Source organism: Onychostruthus taczanowskii, unplaced genomic scaffold (assembly GCF_017590055.1).
Source record: "Onychostruthus taczanowskii isolate IOZ18803 unplaced genomic scaffold, ASM1759005v1 scaffold118, whole genome shotgun sequence".
In the NCBI taxonomy this organism is placed as follows: domain Eukaryota; kingdom Metazoa; phylum Chordata; class Aves; order Passeriformes; family Passeridae; genus Onychostruthus; species Onychostruthus taczanowskii.
In genome coordinates, this window is record NW_024498329.1 from 1,400,886 (window position 1) to 1,421,630 (window position 20,745).

General features: G+C 41.5%; 1 protein-coding gene across 2 annotated transcripts in view; it reads left to right on the top strand.

Moving 5' to 3' along the window:
• The first annotated feature begins 777 nt into the window (after positions 1-777).
• TBC1D2B (TBC1 domain family member 2B) overlaps positions 778-20,745 on the top strand; it is a 31,488-nt gene continuing 11,520 nt past the window's right edge. Inside the window, exons 1-7 of one of the 2 annotated variants that reach the window (XM_041427660.1) lie at positions 778-1,257; positions 7,910-8,063; positions 12,858-13,023; positions 16,232-16,389; positions 17,331-17,557; positions 18,907-19,299; positions 20,591-20,701. In XM_041427660.1, the coding sequence (XP_041283594.1) occupies positions 928-1,257; positions 7,910-8,063; positions 12,858-13,023; positions 16,232-16,389; positions 17,331-17,557; positions 18,907-19,299; positions 20,591-20,701 (1,539 nt within the window). In that variant the 5' untranslated portion in view covers positions 778-927. The remainder of the gene's footprint in view (positions 1,258-7,909; positions 8,064-12,857; positions 13,024-16,231; positions 16,390-17,330; positions 17,558-18,906; positions 19,300-20,590; positions 20,702-20,745) is intronic. The other variant, XM_041427661.1, reaches the window with a different exon arrangement.

Here is a 20,745-nt window from a genome sequence, read left to right on the forward strand (position 1 = left end):
TGGAGATGTTAAGATTTCTGGGTAACTGGAACTTCCAAACTGTCAAAATTCAGCCAGATGCTGTATCATAAATGGCATTGTACCAATAAAAACACCATAGCACATATCAGCTTCAACAACTATTTTGACAGCAAACCTTCCTTGCTGTATTAAGGGTGAGAATGAAAAGCTGTGTATCATCAAACATGGAACAGTCTCCTCCCATTTTTGGATGACTATGCCACATCAGACTGTTTGCTGTATTAGCATTAGGCATGTTTAAAGGACACACGCATTGGAGTGCTCCAAACACTCGGTGAAATGAAGTTACGTGTGCCTGCCTGTGGTAGCCTGGTGTCTTCACAGTCAAGTTTCCTATGTTAGCAGTTCCTTATTATTAACACCAGAAGTTCCCTAGAGCCCAAAACGTGCTAGGCGTTTCAGTGGGGGGAAAAAAAAAAAATAGAGTTTGGTCTGTAGTCATTCACAAGCCTAATCCCTGTAAAATACAGCTTTTTACCCACTGATGTGCCTGCATTTTACATGTATTTTTTGCACTCCTTCGGCTGCTGCTGCGATGCCGGGCAGGGACAGGATTCAGAATAGGAGACTACATGAGACTACAAGAGAAGGGTTTCAGTCTGATCATAGGCCAAGGTATGATTTGGAAAACTGTATTTGATTCGGTCAGAAAAGTGCTGGAGCCCGGCGGCACTAGAGCCCGGGACGGGGCGTGCGGAGCTCCCGCCTCCCCACGTCAGCAGCGGCCGATTTCCTGGGGCAGGGCCGCGCCGGGGCCCCGTGGCGGGGAGCGGCGCCGGGGTCGCTCTCAGGGGCCGCGCTCGGCCGGGCCGGCGGGGCGGGCCCGCACTACAAATCCCGAGAGGCGGCGGGCGCGGGTCGAGCCGTCCCCGCTCCCTGCGCGGCCCCGGGGCTGCGGGCGAGGCGATGCCGGCGGCGGGCTCGGAGGGGGAGGAGGGTCTGGCCGGGGAGCAGCCCGGCCCCGGCCCCGGCACCCCCAAGCTCTGCGGATACCTGCAGAAGCTGTCGGGCAAGGGGCCCCTGCGCGGCTTCCGCAGCCGCTGGTTCGTGTTCGACCACCGCCGCTGCTACCTCTACTACTTCAAGGGGCCGCAGGAGCCGCTGCCCCTCGGGCACCTGGACATCGCCTCCGCCTGCTTCAGCTACCACCAGCCGGAGGCAGGCGCGGCCGCCGCGGGGGACGAGCCCGCCGCCTTCGAGGTGCACAGCCCCGGCGGGGCCGTCACCGTTCTCAAGGTAGGCCCGGACGGGCGGGACCCATCGCCGCTCCTGCCCCGGCCCCATCCCCAGCCCCGGTGCCGTCCGTGCCCGCGGTACCGCCCCGGCTCCTCCGCCGCGCCCGTGGGAGCTTGTGTAGGAAGGAAGGTGCTGTTTGGCAAACGCCGGGAGATCGGCGGTACCGGGCTGGCCCCAGCTGTCTGTTAGTTGCGTCTTTCTTCTTTACAATTTCGTGTTTACCGTGCTCCTCTGAGGGGGAGGAAATGCTTCTGCTGAGCATGGGTTGAGTGGGTTCTCTGGAATCGTCTGGGCAGAAAAAAATTTCCGAAGAAATCTGACGGGTTGGGGTTTTGGAAGTTGGGAGGGAGTGGTCGGGTTTCAGTTTTGAAGCGTTTGTGTAGAAAAGACGATGCGTGGCAGGAGTTTGCTTTGGGAGGAAGGAAGAGGAGGCAGAATTGTTTCCTGATAGTAGTGGAGGCTGCTTATCGCATTGTCTGCTCAAGGACTCAGATTTTCCTAGGACATGAGGTAAATGTTTGGATTATTTAAGGTATCTTTCCTCTATTGACATGCCTAGGGGAAAAAAAAAAAAACAACAGGGAAACCATTTTGACTCAGTAAAGAAGAAATAAATTATTCTGAGCGTCCATTATTTTTGAATTCTGTTAAGGCAAATTTGTGTCCTTCAAGGAACGTTCTTCTGCATAGAATGTAACTTTTCACGTGAACTGTGTACTTTCTGAGAAACATTCTGAGTATTAGAACATAATCCAGTAAGTGTTAAGCAGTAGAACTTCCTATTGAATACTGGAAAATACCTCTTACACACTTACTTAACAGTGGAGATTTGAGCAGTCATAATACCTGCTGGGACTGCGGAGCATGATCGTGTCAAGCTCTTTAGCATTCTGTTTTGATGAGTATGAATGTCAAAATACAGGCTCATTACCATGCTTTACTAGAGAATAAGCAATGTATTTACCTAGGAAACTAATGCAATAATAATTTTAACAGTATTTGCTTAGGTAAAAACAAAGTCAGTTGCATGTAAAAACTACTTTTGTATAGTTGTAAAAGATTTTACTGCTTTCAATGAATCTGCCTTTATAGCCCAAGTGTTTGTGTTATGAACATTAAAACTGCAGACTTGGTTTAAGCTTTGCTTTCGATAGTTTGAGGAGTTTTGTTTGTTTTAATTAGGATCTAGTGATTTGTGATTTTACGTGGAGATCTACAGAAAAATTTTGTGTTGAGGGTGCTTTTTGAATCGGAGGGGTTTTGTTGAGAAACACAGCTTTGTGATAGAGTGCAGTGTGAAATGCTGTGTGCCGTCTGACTGTCTGTCAGTACTTCGGCAGCAGCCTTGGGTGTCTTCAATGCTGATACACAAATGTAAGACATGGGAGGTTTCTTTTTCATATTTTTTTGGTATCTTTTGGTCTGTGTTGTTGCTACTCTGCCCGTATTGTATGTGTTAATTTTTTTCTGGTGCTCTCTAGGAAAGAATGTGCATAGATTGGAACTTTCTTCATGTTTCCCTTATGGGGATTGAGAAATGGTGCCAGTTAAAAAAGTAAAATTAATTTCTGCAATTAGCAGAAAAAGATCATTTTGTGTTGTGATGCCCCAAAGTAGCCACGTGATTGTACATCAAAATGATGTTATGTTGTAGGTATTTATATAGTAAAGAAGGAGTTAATGAAAATCTTAAGGGATATTGCAGGACCGACTGGCATTTTGTGGTCATGTCGTTCACCAAGGTATAAGGTTTTTACAGCTGAAATTTATTTTCTTCAGTCCAGCATGATAGTTCTTTAAGGCATCCTTCAGCTAACTTAGGTAGAATTGCAGATTAATTCAAGATGGTAGATGAAAAAACCCAGACAACCCTACCCCTCTCCCTCCCGCTCCAGTCCAGCCCCTGTTAAAAGCAAATGTGATTTTCTATCAAGAAAACATTACACACAGAGCACGAGGAATAAAGTCAAGTGAAATGTATTCTTCAGCCTGTAATTCACATGCTTTGTTTTCCTCAATTTGCTGCTTGTTCAAAATTTCCACATCTTGTGATCTGCCCTTTCCCATTCAGTGTTATAGACTGGGAAGAGCAATACAAAATAAGCTACTGGAATTCCAGATTGAAATGATGGTGCTGTTGAGGAATGCATTATTTCTTATCCTGCCTCAGTTTCTTGTTAGTGTAATGATTCCATCATCTTGATTGCTCAACCTTTTGTCAGGTAACGGGAGCAGAGAACTCTATGATGTACTCTAGCTTTGTTTTCCAGATAAGAATTTTGAAAAAATACACTGCAGCCTTTACAGCAAATAAAGCAAAAAATCCATATTTTAGAGCTGTAGATAACCAGCCTGCCACTTGTGTGATTGTGTTTTTTCTGGACATTTCCAACAGGTGCAATAGAGCAGAAGAAGCTAAGTGTTTGTAAAAATCTCTTCCATTTAGATATGTAACAGATACCATCCCTTTAGGTAAAGGAGCACAGAAAATTGTGTACATTATGAATTATGGATAAATTATGATTGAGAATATTTTCGTGGAAAAGCTTTCAAATACTGATCCCACAAATATATGTTGTAACACAGAATGCTGCTAATACTATCAAATGAACATTTGGCCATGTTTGCACAGCAAGGCTTTGCATTCAAGGGGGAAATAATTGACATTATGAATATATAAAAATGAACAAAGGCGGCATTTCTCGTTTATTTTTGAAGCAGTGTCTTGTAGTGATACATTTTGCTTGCTTCAGAAACAAAGGAACTCTGTCCAGTGATCCTGGACTGTGTGTCTGGTCACTTACGTGTGGGTAACTTCTCCGTGACTAGTGGGGAATTGGGAGCGGAAGAGAAATTGCACAAGAGTTGTGAAAGAAAAAAATATTTTCTGGGCTATTGGCCAGGTGTAAGCATTCCAGACACTGCAGATTTCAGAGCCCTGATGCTTGAAAGTATTGGACACCAAACTTGCTGAACTGAGAGTGGCTTAGGAGCGGGTGCTGTAATTTGTCAGTGATCTCAAAGGATGCAGCAGTGACCAGTGATGTTGAGCTCGAGCAGTTTTGCTGCAGGGCCTGACACAGCAGAGGAGGGAGCTTAGCACTGAGGGTGGTTTGTTGTCTGAGCTGATGCATTTTGCTCAAAACTTTGCTGGTTAGTGGTTGCAGTGCTTTAATTAAAAGTTGGGCTGCCCTCCAAAAGAAGCCATCTGGCTCCAGATTTGCTGTTTGAGCATAGCAGGAATAGTAAATCTTAAGAAATGCAAACTTTCTGGTGATCTTCCCTTTTTACAAAGTAGCTTGAGGGAGAGTTTGTGTTCAGAAATGTAGCAAGAATTATCATGAGATTTCTCAAAATGTGAGGTCTTCTTGCTGCATCTCTTTGGTCTCTTCCTTTAAAGTATTTAATGTTGGCATACGTGTTCCACCAGTGTGTCCAGATAGAGGATGGCAGTGCATGGGTGTTTTCCTCGGATAATTCTTCTGTTTGTGTCATGTCTGCATCAGAAGGTGACAGTTCTACATCATTCTTAGTGGAAGGATTTAGGAGAATGTTTTAAATTAAATTATAGTAATTTTCCATCCTTTAAGTTGAGAACTACATGGTACTCTGTGGCTCTTCACTTAAGAGTGTCTTTTACTCCTGCTGTTGCCTGTAAGTTTGCAGCAGTACACTTACAGTAATTCCTTATTTCACACCAGTTCAGGTGACATTCATGGTAGTTTTTTCTTCTCACAGAACTGCATCCATTAAAATGTGACTGCATGGCTCTGCAGTAAGGAAGCATCTTAGCAATACCTCAGTAGCTATAAGGATTTTTTGATTGCTACTCTGTTTAATTAAATGTTTTGGCTCTCCTGGTGGGCAGTAGCCAAATACTAGTAAGAGTCATGAGAGATGGGCAAGTATGAAAGTGTTCCTTTCTTTGACAGATAAAGTGAATTTAAAAATATGTTTTGAAATTTGTGCTCTTTATGATTAGGGGAAGAAGAAGACTTAAATATTCTATGTGTGGTTGTTGGTTTTATTTTGTTTTGGTTTTTTTAAACAGTCTATTTTTAAACAACAGCTTAAATTATTAATTTTGTTTAAACCAAGCTAATTTTAACAGAAATTTTTAGGATACTCTTTTAGTTATAAATAACTGAGATGCCTGTAATAAGGGAGAGGAAGGGAGAGGAAGACTCCAGAAGAGGAGGACCGTGTATGGGAGGAAAGGGAGGCAAGGTAACAGGCCGGGAGCAGCAGGAGGGCACAGAGTAATTCTTGGGCAAATTACTTAAAGCAGGGGCGTGAGAACCTTGTCCTGGTTTGCCTTGGCCCTTTCTGCTGAGGGTGGGCACTGTGCCTGGCCCTGTGTGTAACAACATCGCCTGGGAGCTGAGGGTGCATCCCTGCAGCTTAGAAGAGAACAAGTGCAGCTGGGAATTGAAAAGCAGCAAGGAGCAACTCCAATAACATTGGTTCACTGTTCTCTGAAGGTGATTGGTGAGATGGTAGCGGGACAAATTGTCAGAGAGGTTCATGAAGTTCAAGAAGTCATGGGCAGAAGCTAATTGTAGGTGTAGCTTAGACTGACTGCAGGTGGATTGCCTCATTAGTGTGTTGTGGTAGCAAAGAGAACCACATAAACACTGCATCCTGTGTTAGTGGAAGCTCTTTGAATTCTTGGTGTTTTTTTGCTGGAGCACAGTAAAACATTGCTTTACATGGCCTGTGAGCAAGTGTCTGTAAAGGAAGTATAAGCTCTCAAATTTACCAGAACTGAAGACTTGCCACTGGCTAAAGCTCCAAAGGAAATACTTCAGTGCTAGCAACAGAAGGGGAGATGTTTACTCCTGGCAAGAAGTGACTGTATTCTGTAGACTTAAAAACCTGCTCCTGTGGTGGTCATTCCCAAACTGCCAGAGGTGGCTGTGGGGATTGGCATTTTCCAGAGTCCAGTTCTTTGACCTTCTGAGCTATTCTTTACCCTATGTATTTTTTTATGAGGGAAATGGTTTTCTGTGGTTTCCTGTGAGTAAACAAGAAAGAATATATGAAGCTGATTTCCATTTCAGGTTAAGAAGTATCTTGGTTACATATCTTTCTTACCAACTGACTCTGTAGTGTCCTCATGTGTCACTTGTTTGTTTCACTTCTTGATTTATGAATGTTTACTTGATTTATATATCTTCTATCCTGCCATGTCCATAATGTACTGAAAGGAGCTGGATCAGCAGCTCCAGAAATAACTGAGGTTTTCTGCTTAATCTCCTTGAATGGTCCTTTGGAACCATTTGCTGTAGGGTGTCATGGATGTTAAAGCTTGTAGGGGTACAAAGAGCCAAAAGGTAGAATGAAAATCTGTCTCTCTCATGGTTAAACTGAGATTGTAAATTGCTGAACCAGAGAGAGCACCCTGGAGAAGCATCAGTTTTTGTTTGCTGTGCTGTGTATGCTTTGTCTTGTCATTAGCTGCTCTTGGGGCCAAATTATAATGGCCAATGAATCTTCAATTTTATTAGACCAGAAGTGTTCTTATGTGAAAAATGTAGACAATTCTGTGTCATTGCTGTGCTTTATGCAGCACTTACTGTATGCCTTTGTAACGAAATGTGTGTTATTTGTTGCTCTCCATTCTTTTGTAGCTGTGCCTTGCACAGGTGCCCTCTTAATTTTTGAGGAACAGAACAAAAAACTGTTTGAAATTAGGCTGTCTTTAAAGAATAAGCATAGTCCTCTTTTCCACTGATAATGCCATCATGCACTTTGGGAGGAGGTATGAGAAAGGCTGGCCAAAAGATAAGCACTGCATGTGCTAACAAGCCAGAGGAGTTATGGGAGTGTCTTCTCATCAGTGTTAATTGTTTTGTTCCTGGACAGTCCATGTCACCAGGTCAGGTGCTTGTCCTAGACTGGCAGCTGGAGAGGTATGTTGAAATAACAATAACTTTTCCATGAGAGCACCTGCAGTGTCAGATACCTTCACTTGTCTCTTCTTGGTATTTGTATATTGTCATTTCACATGCTTTGAAATGGCTTAGAGCTTTGAAAATTTGAATGTAGGAATTCTTCCTCACTCACTGCCCATTCACATTTTCGACTGTAGTCTAGTAAGTTAGGCATTAATGTTGGATTTTGGGGTTTTTTTGTTTTAAATATGATTTTTCTATAGAAGCTAGTTAGCTCATGGGATCATCACGAAATACAGTATGTAAGATTTAGTCATTAAAGTAAGAGGCATACAATGCATTATTCATTTATTGGTTTCTGCTGGTAAGAAAGCAAGTTAAAAGCAAATGGGAATCTTCCTGAATGTGTATGGGATTTTTTTCCAATAATATTGATTTGTAGTTATATGTTCAAACAGTGCTTTGTGCGTAAAATATAAGATACTGCTGCATTTTCTAAAGCTTGAGTGTAAAACTGAAGAAAAGGAATGCATGAGACTACTTCTAATGAAAAATTGTGGTGTGAAAATCGTGGATGTGACCACAAGATGTACCTGGTGCATTGTGGTTATTTCTTTAAAATCATACTGATTTTGAGTGATGGTACCTTGGTAATCTGCTGATTATCTGTGTTGGGTTTATTATTGCACTTGAAATTACTGTGTTCACGTACCAAGGGCATGCAGAAATCTCACCAGCCCTGCTTCTGTGTCCTGCAGGCTGCAACTCGGCAGGACATGACCTACTGGCTTCAGGAGCTGCAGCAGAAGAGGTGGGAGTACTGCAACAACCTCGACGCGGCCAAGCGGGACAGCCGGACTTCCCCCACACCCAGTGACTTTTCCAAAGGTCTTGTTGCCAAAGACAACCCTGGTACGTTGGAAACTTGAGTGAGAACAGAAGGCACAGCTCTCTTCAGTGTCAGTTCATCAGTACAAGATGTTGCACTGGGGTAGAGAAGCTTTTTCTTTATCAAGTAACTCTATGTAAACTTTGCATATGCTACAATATTTAACATAAATGTGATTTTATATGTGATTTCGTATCCTTTACAAAATCTGTTGATTTCTTGAAAAACAGATTTTTAGAAATGAAATAAAATTGAGTAGTCTTATGACTAGGTTTCATTAGGCTTAGGTAAGTTGTCTTTTAGTAGTTGCCATATCTTAAAAAAAAGTTAGTATAGTAAATGTCCTGAGATGTAAACTCCAGTTTTTAATGGGAACGGGTATATTTTGCATTCTGAATGGCCATGCTTTGTTCCTGAAAAGGTATGGTGTGGTGGATCTGTCTGACTTCGATAAAAATGCAGTGCCTTCGAAACTGAAAGGCAGTCTGCACTGATATTACATAAGTGAAATTCAGTCTCTGAAATACCTTTAGGCAAGGAAAACAAAATTCTACACTAGTGTCAGAGTTATAAAAATGTCTGTGCATTATACAGTTATTCTGCATTTTTTACTACATTGCACACACACTTGTGTATTGTTTTATTCCTCAGTCCCTACAGAAATGGATTCCTTGCTGATTTCTGTTATCCGTAAATAAGACTGAGTAAAATCCAGTTCTGTGCCAAGTTAGGCATTAGTAAGGCTCTCCTGGGTTTAAGCAGTCTTGAGGTCAGGCATGTTTCATCAACAGATGTCACATTTGGTTGATGTCACTTTGCTCCTACTGTAAACCCAGCAGTGTTGAGCTGCTGTTGTCACACCTTGTCCCCTCCTGAGTTTGAAGTCCTGTTGCAGTGTTGTCCTCTAACCCATTCTCTCCTTTGAGAGAATGTGCTGCTTGTGGCTGCTTGCTCAGCACAGCTGGCCTCACATGTGTGTGCTGGGGGCTCACCTGGGCCTTTCAGCCACTGCAGGCAGCTCCTGCTGGGAGCAGAGCCCAGCCCCTGAGCTGGTGCAGGGTCTGCAGGCAGCAGCAATCAGCCTCTTCTCCAGATCCGTTTTTTGGCCAGTGTAGTTTCCAGAAGTAGTTTACTGTAGAGACAGGTGAGTGGCAGGATTAGCCCAAGAGAATTGCTGGGAATGCCAAGTGGGATGGTTTGAGACCCCTTTTTTTGGTAGCAGCTTGTTAAACCACATGCTCCAGGGCACATGTATTGGTGGGCAAAAATCTAAGTGTTGCAAAAGAGAGCAGGCTTTGGCTCTTTCAGCCCTTTGTATTTCTGCCTTCAGCCTCTTGTTCTCTGCTGCACAGGCTCCCTTTTTTTGTTGTATTTAACTGACCCTGTGTTGACTAGGTTGAGTTCATATGTTAGCCAGAAAGGAGCACTTTTTAAAAATTTCTGCTAGATTGATGAGTGGAATATGTTCAGTGTGCAATCAGGTGATTGCACAGCTGGTGGACAGCAGGGAGCAAGGCACAGTGACCAAATACAGGAGGGCAGAGTAAAGCAGCAGACAGGCCTGCCCTCCTGGCAGCTGTGTTGGATCACATCAACTGTAATATGTAACTTGGCCACAGGATCTGTTCTTGTTTGTGCTACTTCCCTCAGAGCAGCACGCTGGGTACAATGTGAAACGAGCTTCTGTGACTGCAGCGTGTGCAGGTGCTGTCCCCTCACACCTGTTTTGCATCACATCCAGTCATTTCATCACTAATCTGGTATTTTTCTGTAAGTCATTGGGGGCTTTCTGGAAGAGCCAGCTGAGCCTCTTCATGTGATATTTTTTTTTTTAATTTAAATTGCTATTGTTGTTATATCCAGAACAAGGAATGTCAACATATCATGCCTGGGCTGAGTAGGCCCATCCCTTTCAGGGGTAGCCTGCAGTTAAACTGCATGATGTAGAATTTGGAGCTGCATCTAGAGTAGCTCATTTTCTAGGACAAATCACAGTGATAACTCTTATCATCAATTGCAGAATTTAAGTAGGGATTCCTTTAGGGGAAAATGCAAATAGCCACAATGATTGATGCTTGTTCCTTCTTTTTAATCAAGTACTCCTGGAGTTTCTTCTAGAGTTATGGGATTCTGTGAGGCTCTGGTTTCATGTTGATGACTAAGATATGTGTCTTGTGGCTTTTTTTTTTTTTTTTTTTTTTTTTTTTTTTTAAGAATTGAATGTGCACGCAGTGTTGTGCTTTATACTGGAGCACAGAAATCACTTTTTTTTGCTGGTGCTTGAGTACAGATGCTCTCACTGATGTTTTAAATGGGGAAGTAGTCTGCCTTCAGTCCAAACCCAGAACTCCTTACTGTGGCTTTGCCTGTCTGTCCTGCCCTGTCCTCTCCCCTCCCTGTTCAGAAATTCTGGACTAACTGGGGCATACGTGGAGCTAGATACTGCTTTGTGGATCAACCCTGAAAGGTTTTTAAGAACATTCAACGTAGTGAAAAATACTTCAAAGTATTTTTCAGAGTGGGATGTGGGAAATTAAATATTAACAATAATTACACTGTAGGATTTGTCCTGGAGGTGCCTTACTACCATGGAAGTCAAATAAATTATATATTATTTTATTTCTATTTATTTATAATATTATTTATTTATTTATAATATTTTTTTCCACAAATCGATTAAATGTTAATGTAATTTCTATGATTTCAGTTCTTAATTTGCATTAATAAAACATGCAATGTCATGTATTTATGAGATTGTTGTGTTTTGAAATAAGTTCCAAAACAAGATTTATTTTTTTTCACTTGGAGGTTGCACGAGCAGCCATTATCATTTATTGTGCTTTGTGGGCTGTGCAGTCCATGCCTCTAACAAAGCTCCTGGCTGGTGTGGGCAGGGGATGATGTCCAGTGAGCAACCTCAGCGTGCCACATTCAGACAATTGGCATGTCTGGGAGGAAAAATACATTTGTTGGGAATTCAGCTCTTGAGCAATTCCTTTAGCTGGACCATCGTCTAAAAGGACTTAGCAGAATCAAACAGGTAGAAGATGGAACAAGCTGTAAGTGTAAAGGCAGAGTGTTACTATGCTACCCTGGCTTTGAGAATCCATAAATTTTTGGTCTGTGTGTTGTGGGTTAGTTTTTGGGTTTTTTTCCCCTTTGGGATGTTTGGGTTTCCTGGGAGGGCAGGATTGAGTTTGGTTTTGTTTCTAATTATTATTTTGTAGTTAAAACTACTTATTATCTTTCCTCTTCATTATACAGTAAATATAATCCCATGTTTAGTTTTATCTAAGCTATTTTAGCTGAACTGTGCTTTGTTCAAACAGCTACAGCGCAAAAGAACTTGGAATTCTCTTTGGCTGATAAGGCCCTGAAGTATCTGTTCATAAAAATCAAGGCAGTGTAACTTGTACCTCTATTTGAAACATGACATGATACATTTCTGTGTCAGATACCATTTTTCAAGGGTTTGAGAGATTCCTAGTGTCAGAGATCTTTAATATTTCATATTCTTTATCACAGAATGTTCTTTCTACTTCTAATCTTTGATACTTGGTAAAAGTAACCCTCTGCTGAATAATTGGAGAGTATGGTTTGCTTGAAGATGGTCTCGCTGCTGGTGCCAAGCAATTGTCAGAGCAAAGGCTGAAAGACTCACCAGTGATAAAAGAGGGCATCATGATTTCCTAGGGCTTTATTTAAGTCAGAGCCCATCCAATATATACTTTCTAATATAAATGTTGAATCAAGTCTGAGATTGTTGTCAAAAAATCTTTAATCCACTTCAGTCTTTATGAATTGTATCAAGAAGAATCTGAAAATTGCATTTGGATTTGTTTAACTTGCCTTTTCAGTGGGTTTGTAGAAGACTGTAAACCACTTTACGCTTCTCTGTAATGCTTTTTGCTATTCTAAGTATATTCTGTATTCTGGATTTTTCGCTTCCTCTGCCTGCTGAGGGAGAAAGCAGCTCTCCAGACTAATGGAATCACCGAGGTAGCGCTGCAGGCTGTGCAGTGTGTGTTGCCAGGGCGGTGTGTTGGAGCTCTGCTGTGCTGGCTGGGCCAGCCCGGCTCCTCTGGCGCTGTGAGCTGTGCCTCAGGGCTGGGCCAGTTCCTGGAGCTGGTGGGAGCCGTGGGGTTTGCTGGGGTGTGCAGGACTGCACTGCAGCTCTGCACGGCCTCACCGTGGGCCCCCGCCTGCTCCAGTGCGCGGGAATTAGGCTGGGGTGAGTTGAGGAGGAGCTGCACTCCGGAATCCTCACTGGTGCAGGAAGTGTCTGCTGTCCTGCAGAGCTGTGCCAGCCTCCTTGGTTCTGGCAGTGCCAGCCCGGCCTGGCACAGGGCTGCCTCAGGGCTCTGAAGGTCACTGACTTGCAGCAGCAGCGTCACTTTTGGGATGAATAACTTACAGGATGAAGCACACCCTGAAAGCTGGCTCAGTGTTTTTGTGACACTGTTCTGGACTTAGTTCTGACTGGCTATTTTGTCGATCACTCATGAAATAATGCTTTGTAAGCATCACACAGGTCCTGTCTGTTATCAGAAGTATGTGGCTGCAGTGAGATCTCACTGAGAAGTTTATGATTTATAAGGTTCATTTGAACTGAATGTTTCATAAAGTTTTTCGCTTTTAGCAATTTAAAGTAAACCCTGAACAATGTCACTAGCAGACTTAGCAGTCTATGACTTACATAGCCAATATTCTTTTACTTATTGAAGGCTGTGCTTATTTTTTTTTCTCTCTCTTACCTTTTTTTTTGTTGTTGTTTTTTGTTTGTTTTTGTGGTTTTTTTTTTGTTTGTTTTAATATAGATTTGAGTATCCTAAGTCAAAATGCTTCAGCAGAGAGAGCTAGAAATATTCTAGCTTTGGAGACTTCTCCTACAGACCTGGTGGGGGAACAAGCAGCTTCCCAGCCTGCACCAGTCCAAGCAAGTGCCATCAATTTCTCTCTTAAGCAATGGAGTACTGAGATCAGGTAAGTTGTGAACTTGGGATAAAGAGTTACCATGAGATAGTCTTGGTCAGGAACTACCAATTTCCTACATCGATTATGTGGTCAGTGGAGCTTCTTAAAATGATGGGAGGTGGTCGGGTGGATTTGTTTGTTGTATCTCTTCAAGTAAACAGTTTCTTTACTGTTTGAAGGTTTTTGGGAACATTATTGTGTAGCATCACACACTGGAAGTACAGCACTTCCAGTGATGGCTTTGCTCTCTGAATCCCAGTGGTTGTTGAGGCTGAGTTGTATTCTCAGCCACTGCTGCTTTTTCATGGGGCTGTCACCTCCCAGCATTGTAGTAGTCATAGTACTCAGTACATAGGAACTATTTTTAGTGATGAAAATCAAACCAATATAAATCCTTTGTTTTCTTCTTAAAAGAAATGAAAACACATTTGAAGTGGGCACAGATTTGAAGTGATGTAGTTCAAATTCCTGAGCAAAAATGTGGCAGACCCCTTCTGAACAAGATCAAAACCCCTCACTCACAATGAATTTACTCTTTAGTATTAATTGCTTTAAGTAAAGCAGTCCCATTGGTTTTCAGCTATCCTGTTGGATTTCTTTCTAAAGAATTTTGTGGTTTGTTTTGCCCACGTAGATGGATTTTCTACTTCTGCTTAAAGCATGTTACAGTGCTAATGCAGAGCAGCTCACAAAGCAGAGCTGTAGCTTTGGTTAAAAAACTGCAGCATGTAAAGCATGTCCTTCTTGAGCTGGGAGGAAAATGTTCATTTTCATCAGCAGTGTGAGGTTAAACAGATCCCCTTTAAAGCTTTCTGGTTTAGTGCAGAGATCTGAGAGGTTACCAGATGGTGTTGGTTTTGACTCTTTTTCTGGCTGTGGGTTGTTTTTTTCTTTTTTTTTTCCTAGTGTTGTGGTTGGTTGTTTTCCTCCCTTCCCCAGCAGTTCTGTGCCATTTGGGATGGGGGAGGATCTGGCAGCCTTTGGAATATGTGTGCCTTATCTAGTGTCTTACTGGATTGTGATTAGTTACAGCCCCACAGTTAGAGGATGGATCAAAGTGTGTCTAAAACTGCAGAGAGTTTCCTCTCTTGCTATGGGCACATTTTTGTTTTATATTTATTAATTTGTATTAAGGTGTGCAGATGTCTCATAAAAGCCTTTGTCCTTCCTTCTGAACACACTTACACACATTTAGTGTGTCTGACAGAAAAGATACTGCTATAATAGCTGTATTTGCATCCTAGGTAGCAGTTGTGATGTAATAATGGGGGGGAAAAAAAGAAAAATATGTCTTGGAGTTAAGCAGTGTATATATTTACAGTAGTTAAAGTTGAAATGTTCTTCTCTACTTTTAAAAATACACTTTCAAATACTATTTGATAGATACTGACATTTAGGCTTGATTTTTTTTTTTCATTTTCTTGCTCTCATCTACTTATTTATGCCTAATATAGATTTGGAAGCATACTGAATTACTATAACTTCCAGTTATATAACCATAGAAACATGACTTAAACCCCAAACATTTTAAAATAGAGACTCATTAGATCATATGTTTCGCTCTTGTGTAAGTTGTCCAGTTGTACTTAGGGAAAGAAATTATGTTTTCAAATTTGACTATTTAATCTTTCATCTTATTTTAATCTGATAGAAAGCAAAGGAGGTCTGCTGCTTGAGTGCCCTGAACAAACCTGTGCAAAAGCTTTACAAAACTCAGCATCAGCTATGATTTTTCATGGGCCTAACAGCAGTTCTTTAAAGAAGCTTTTCTGGAAGTCACTTGACTTGTTTGTGGTTTTTTTCAAGCTTTAGAAGGTGGTGTTCAGGCTTTTAAATGTTGAGGCTGAGTGAGTGCAGAGCAGGCACAGAGAACAGAAGGGAGAATGTGGGGTTTGGAGTTGCCTGGTAAGAGATCAGCCACCATTTGGAGAAGAGGTGTAGAGATGCTAGGGGGCCCTTCCCAAGACCCTCGCTGTATTGGGTGTCCAATCCATCATTGCCCAATTTGATCTGCTTAATTTGTGTGGAACGTCTGAACAAAGAAATTAAACTTCTTGCCCTCAACAGGAATTATGATTCTTTCTGGGAGAAAATTAAATCTGTAGCATAAAGGAGTCTTTGCCAAACTTGTAAATCAATTGCTGAAATAGTTTTGTTAATACCCATTAGGATTATTTTTAAATGGCAAATATTTATCAATTAATCGGATTATGAAAGTTGTCCGCTACTTTATGAGTGGCTTAGAGTTCATGTTGATAAAATGTTAAATCTCTTGTGAAGCTGAAAGACTGACTTGGATCATCAAATGATCTTGAAAGTGTAATATGGATTATTTTCTGCTTAAGTTTTGAAGAGAGAATGTGGATGATTGAGTGAAAGCTTTTGTTTTCCACACCGTCTGTGAGCTTGCACAGGTTGTGTGGAAAATGCTGAGATACTAAATATATTTCAGTTTCATGCCTAAAATATTAAACTGGTTCATATGGGTTGATTTGGAATGTCCTTATGTAGTTGAACAAATACTTTGCAATACTGAGCTATGCTAATACTCATGGACTCAAGAGCTGACATTTCCTGAGTGTGTGATGGTTGTGGGGGAGCTGGGTCAGGTAATCTCATCCTGCTGGGAAATGTATTGTTCTCCTATAGAATTCTCTGGCTGGAATTCAGAGGCTGGCCCAGAAACGTTCTTGCAGATAGTTGGCCATGTTCCACCGTAGAAAAGAAAAACTGCAAAGGAGTCTTGTCATCAGCATTTCAGCTGCAGCAGGTCTCTTGGATGATCCCAAGTTTTCTGTTAATCCCCAGTAGGAAGCTATAAGATATGTGTTTTGACTGCATGCTGTTCAGTTTAATGCTTGGCAGTTACCCTAAAATTCTAAACTACAACTGACCAATAAAGAGATGCTGCTTGTAAATCCTAACTTTGTTTTGTACTTGCCCGCTGCAAAAACAAAGCTAAAACAGGGGGATTCAAAAGACCATGGCATTAAAGTAAAATAATTCTTCTGTTCTTGAATTTAGCTGTTGATTGCAAGTGCTATTTAGTAGCATATGTTTTATTTTCTTTGAGCTTTTATTTTATTTATTGGTATTGGTTTTGTCTGTGTTTTTAGCTTATTTTTGGTTTGCACTGTTTGAACTGTGAAAATCCCCTTATAAAAATAATGCAAAATGGAAAAATATTTGTCACTTTTTCCTGCTGCTTTTTACACAGAAATTCCATGTCCTCCTTAAGAAAAGGAAGTAACGAAAATCGCAGGAGTGTATTTTATACCACTGAGGAGTGGGAACTGCTGGATCCAACCCCAAAAGATTTGGAGGACTCAATGGCTCTGGAAGAAAAAAGGAAACACCTGGCAGAAGGAAGTAAAGGTAGAACTGGAGGAAGGAGGGGGATCATATGTCTTACCTTGTTTAGCATAGAGTACCTCGTTATGTCTGTCTCTAGAAGATAAGTGGAAGCACATCTTTTTCTTCACAAACCACATCCAGATCTCTGTAAACTATTTTTTAAAAAAATCAATCTCTTAGGATGTGTTTGGGGTCCTCTGCCGTTCAAGTACAAGAGAATAAAGACAAAGCCTTGTTATCCACTGGTTTGGGTTTCCTGAGCATGCTACTGGTTTGTTTTGTCACACAAGTTGCAAAGTGACAAGGCGAAGGGAGATGCTGATGTCTGCAATTACTCACTTGAGTGTCACCCACTGAAGCAGAGTTGCCTTTAGACTCTGTGTATGTACCTGTTACGGGGCAGAAGCAGGGAGGGACGTGAGACAGCAGCTCATCTGTGTATTGTAACTGGTTCTCAGATTCCACCAGTGTCTGCAATAACCTTGTCAAGATGGTTTTATATCTTTTTAAGAGCACCTTAGGTGACATCCAAGTGATTTAATCTGTTAGAAAATATCCTGTTTGTGGAGGTGAAACCTTACATTGAATCCTCTTATAGGAGCAGTAGGCTGTGATATCAGATGTGGTTTTGCTCTGATTATTTGAAGGGAAGTTTACTTTGCCATGGTTACAGATACCTTTTATTTTCTGTAATGAATTGTAAAATTCTCTTCATGTCTTACATGAAAAGTATTAATTTGTGAGCCAAGTCTTTTATCTGGGAGGGGAGAAGATTTTTGAGCTTTTTTTTTTCCCACCAAAGAAAGCAACTTGGAAAATGAGGCATGTTTAATAGTATTGTATTGAGTGGTTTGAAAGCCGTTCAAAGTCTAATGTTAATGAGTATATTTTTAAGGAAATCTGAATGCTTTGAAATGCCTTTTTGCTAAGTGAACCGAACTAGAAGAAATTGTTTTATGCAGGACTGACTAGTTCAGCTTTTCCATTTGATTTTGGCCGCATTCCGCACAAAGCAAGGCGCCCGTTGAAAGATATGATTGGATCAAGCAAAAACCGCAACAGCAGCGACTCTTCCCCAACAGAGTGGTGTTCTGGCAATGGGAACAGACTGCTCTCTGAGCTGCAGCTGAAGTATCAAAGCCAGCAGGAAGAGTTGGAGAAGCTGAAGAAAGATCTTTTGAGCCAAAAGGTAATTAAACCTTCAGGCAAAGTGCACAAAAGCAAATGGGTCTGGCAGGTGATTGTGAGTTTAAGCTTTCTGGCCATCTCACTGTGTTAAGACCTGGTTGGTTGTTATAAAATGATGGTTCTAAAGAAACCTTTATGTACAAAAAGTCATGAAACAAGAAGGACCATATTTTACATCTGTTGAAGATAAGAGGCCTGAATAAAACTTCAATTTGCACACTGTTCATTGAATTGGTTTATCTGTCTTCCTTGTTCTCTGAAGTTAACTTGTTTGGTGTCTGCCAGGATCCTGGCTGATAGTCATGGCTTCTTTTTCTGTGTGTACATAAAATATCTTGGGAACTTCTCCTTTCAGATTCTCTTTGTCTTTTGATTCTTTCAGTGCTAGTGCAGTGGATGGGAAATAGACCTGGCTTCTTTCTCTCCTCAGGAGGGGTTTTGTAAGATGGGACCAACCATAATGTGTGTATATAGACTGCACTCACATTGTGGTCATGCTTGTGTGCCCTCATAACTCCAATTTATTCAACACCTTGCTTTTATCTAAAAGAGCTTCTACTCATTTTAAGAAGAAAAATGTTTTAGATCGTATGTGGAGCTGCTGCTTCTGCTATTTGTGTTTTCCTTTGTGTGAGGTGATCAAGGGGAAACCAAAGAAGGAGTCTGAACCCTATATTTATACTCATTTTGGGCATTATCTTTCCTAGGAGTACCTTTGAGCTTCTGAGCCTGATGCTGTGGGAAATCCCATTGGTGTAGTGCAACACTGTATTCACAGCTGCTTCTGTTTTTATAAAAAGAAAAACAGTGTCTTAGGTGGTCATTTCTGTGGGAAGATTTTCTAAACAGCCTTTCATAGACTTCCTTTTTGACAAAGCAGTGTTTGTTTTTTACCTCCTTTTATTTTCTCCGCATCCGTTAGAGACGAGAGCTCTTAGTTACCTTTGCTTTTTCCATTCTGTAACAATTTCCTGTTAACTTTTTGGGCTTAAGCCTCTTCCTTTTCACCCTACAACAGGATGCCTTGCTTGCAAGCAAGGCTTCTTTCAGCTGCCAAGTACTGCTGGGCCTCAGCTGTCCACTCCTTTTTCTTAAGCTGTTGTAGCCATTTCAGGCAGGATCCTTAGCTCAGTGAAGGACACTAAAGCCATCTATGTAGGCCAGTCATTGTAAGGTGTTAGCCTACAAGAAATCATGTTGTAAAGTGTTTCCTTTTCTCTTTAAAACACCAGCATGAGGTCTTAGCCCATTGCAGAAATTTTATTTTGCTTGACGTTAGATTTCTAAGCTATAAAATTTAGAAACTTAAAATTTCATCAGGTTTTTTTGCCGTTGTTTTTTAATTCTCAGGAACTTGTTCGACTTCTGCAGCAAACAGTCCGATCTTCCCAATATGATAAATACTTTGCAAGCCACCTTTGTGAGGGGGTTCCCAAAGATACATTAGAGCTGTTGCACCAAAAAGATGACCAGATTTTGGGCCTCAATAATCAACTTGAAAAGTTATATCTGGAAAAAGATAGTCTCCAGCAGGAAGTCAAGAATCTGAAGTGTAAAGTTGGAGAGCTCAATGAACGGCTGGGAATGTTGATGGAAACTATTCAAGCTAAAGATGAAGTCATCATGAAACTCTCTCGTCAGCTCAGCGAGTGTGAGGACAGCGCATCCTCTCAAAGTGGAGCAATAAATTCCCCCACGGCCACCTGTACTAATAAGGAACTACAGGAACTGGACAGACTAAAAGTAAGAGCACTGGCTCTGTCTTGATGCATAGGGGAATTTCTTCTCTCTGTAAAAGTACTTTTTAGTCTGCTGTTCTGTTTGAGATCACTGTAGCAGTTCCCCAGCACACTCATCAACGGAGGCCTTCTCAGCTTGGAACCTCCACTTGAAGCTGCTGTGTGACAATCTAACCAGAACTTCCTCCCTTTGGGCCATCTCTAGTGCAGGGCTATGCTTTCAGTAAATTAATCATTGGTGTGGAGCAGAAGAGATGTAAGAAATAATCAGATGAGCAGGAAGGATTAAGGATAAGAGGAAAATACAAGCATGGAGAATACAAACAGAAAGCTTGCTTTGGTTTTTTTTTATTTTAAATATCAAAAGTGAGGTAACAAAGAGCATGTGGAAAAGCAAAGGGAAGCTCTGAGGAGACAAAAAAAGAGGGAGGAGTATAAGAACCTGTTTTACTAAAACTGCTACAGCTCTTGCTAATGTTTTATTTTTATTCTGTAACACCTCTCTGAATGTGTTACAAGTTCTTAATGGAGTTACTGAAGTAACTTTGAAGTTACTGAGTTACTTTGCTCAAAACGGGCTTTCTTGCCTTTGGGTAAATGTTGTATTTCAGATTGATGAGCATTCCAAAGAATTTGGAATATAAATAAGTTGCTTAAAATATGCTTAAACTTATATAATTTTCTTTCTTACACGTGGGCCTGGTAAGTTTTAATACATGAAGCTGAAACTAGAAGTCAGTGGTCTTGGCAGAAAGCAGAGCTCGTAGATGCTGGGGAGTGTGGGAGTCCTGTGGCTGCTGGGAGGGTAGCAGCCTCATCTCACAGGCTCAGCTTTCAGAGGCAGTGTTTGTAGCCAGGATCTGAGTGGATTAGGCAGGGAAGGTCATTGCTAAGGATTTATCTTTCCATACGGAGGCAGAGATGAAACTTGTGCTGTTAATGAGGGCTGGTGAGGGTGGTGGAAACCCAAGGGGATTCATCCCCCCTTTTTTGGGTTGCTGTGGCCTCTGGGATGGGCTCAGCCTGCATGTGCCTGTTCTCCCTGCCAGCAGCCAGCTGCCTTCTGCAGCCGTGGAGCACTGGGAGGGATGCAGGTGAGGCACAGCACCACCCTGTGCTCATCTTTGGCATGTGCGTTTCATTTACATGAAATCAAAAAATAACACTTGATTTGTGCCTGATATTTTTCATTAAAATCCTATTAGTAGCTGCTGTTTCTATGCTCTAAGGTGATCTTTATCTGACAGCCATAATCCACTTCGTTTTTCTGTTGTTTTTATTTTTTTTATCAACAGGACAATCTTCAGGGTTATAAGACCCAGAATAAATTTTTAAATAAGGAGATTTTAGAACTTTCTACTCTACGAAGAAATGCAGAAGCAAGAGAGAGAGAATGGCAGGCAAAGGTCAGCATGTTCTCACTTGGCAATGTCTAAAGCAGTTTTCAATA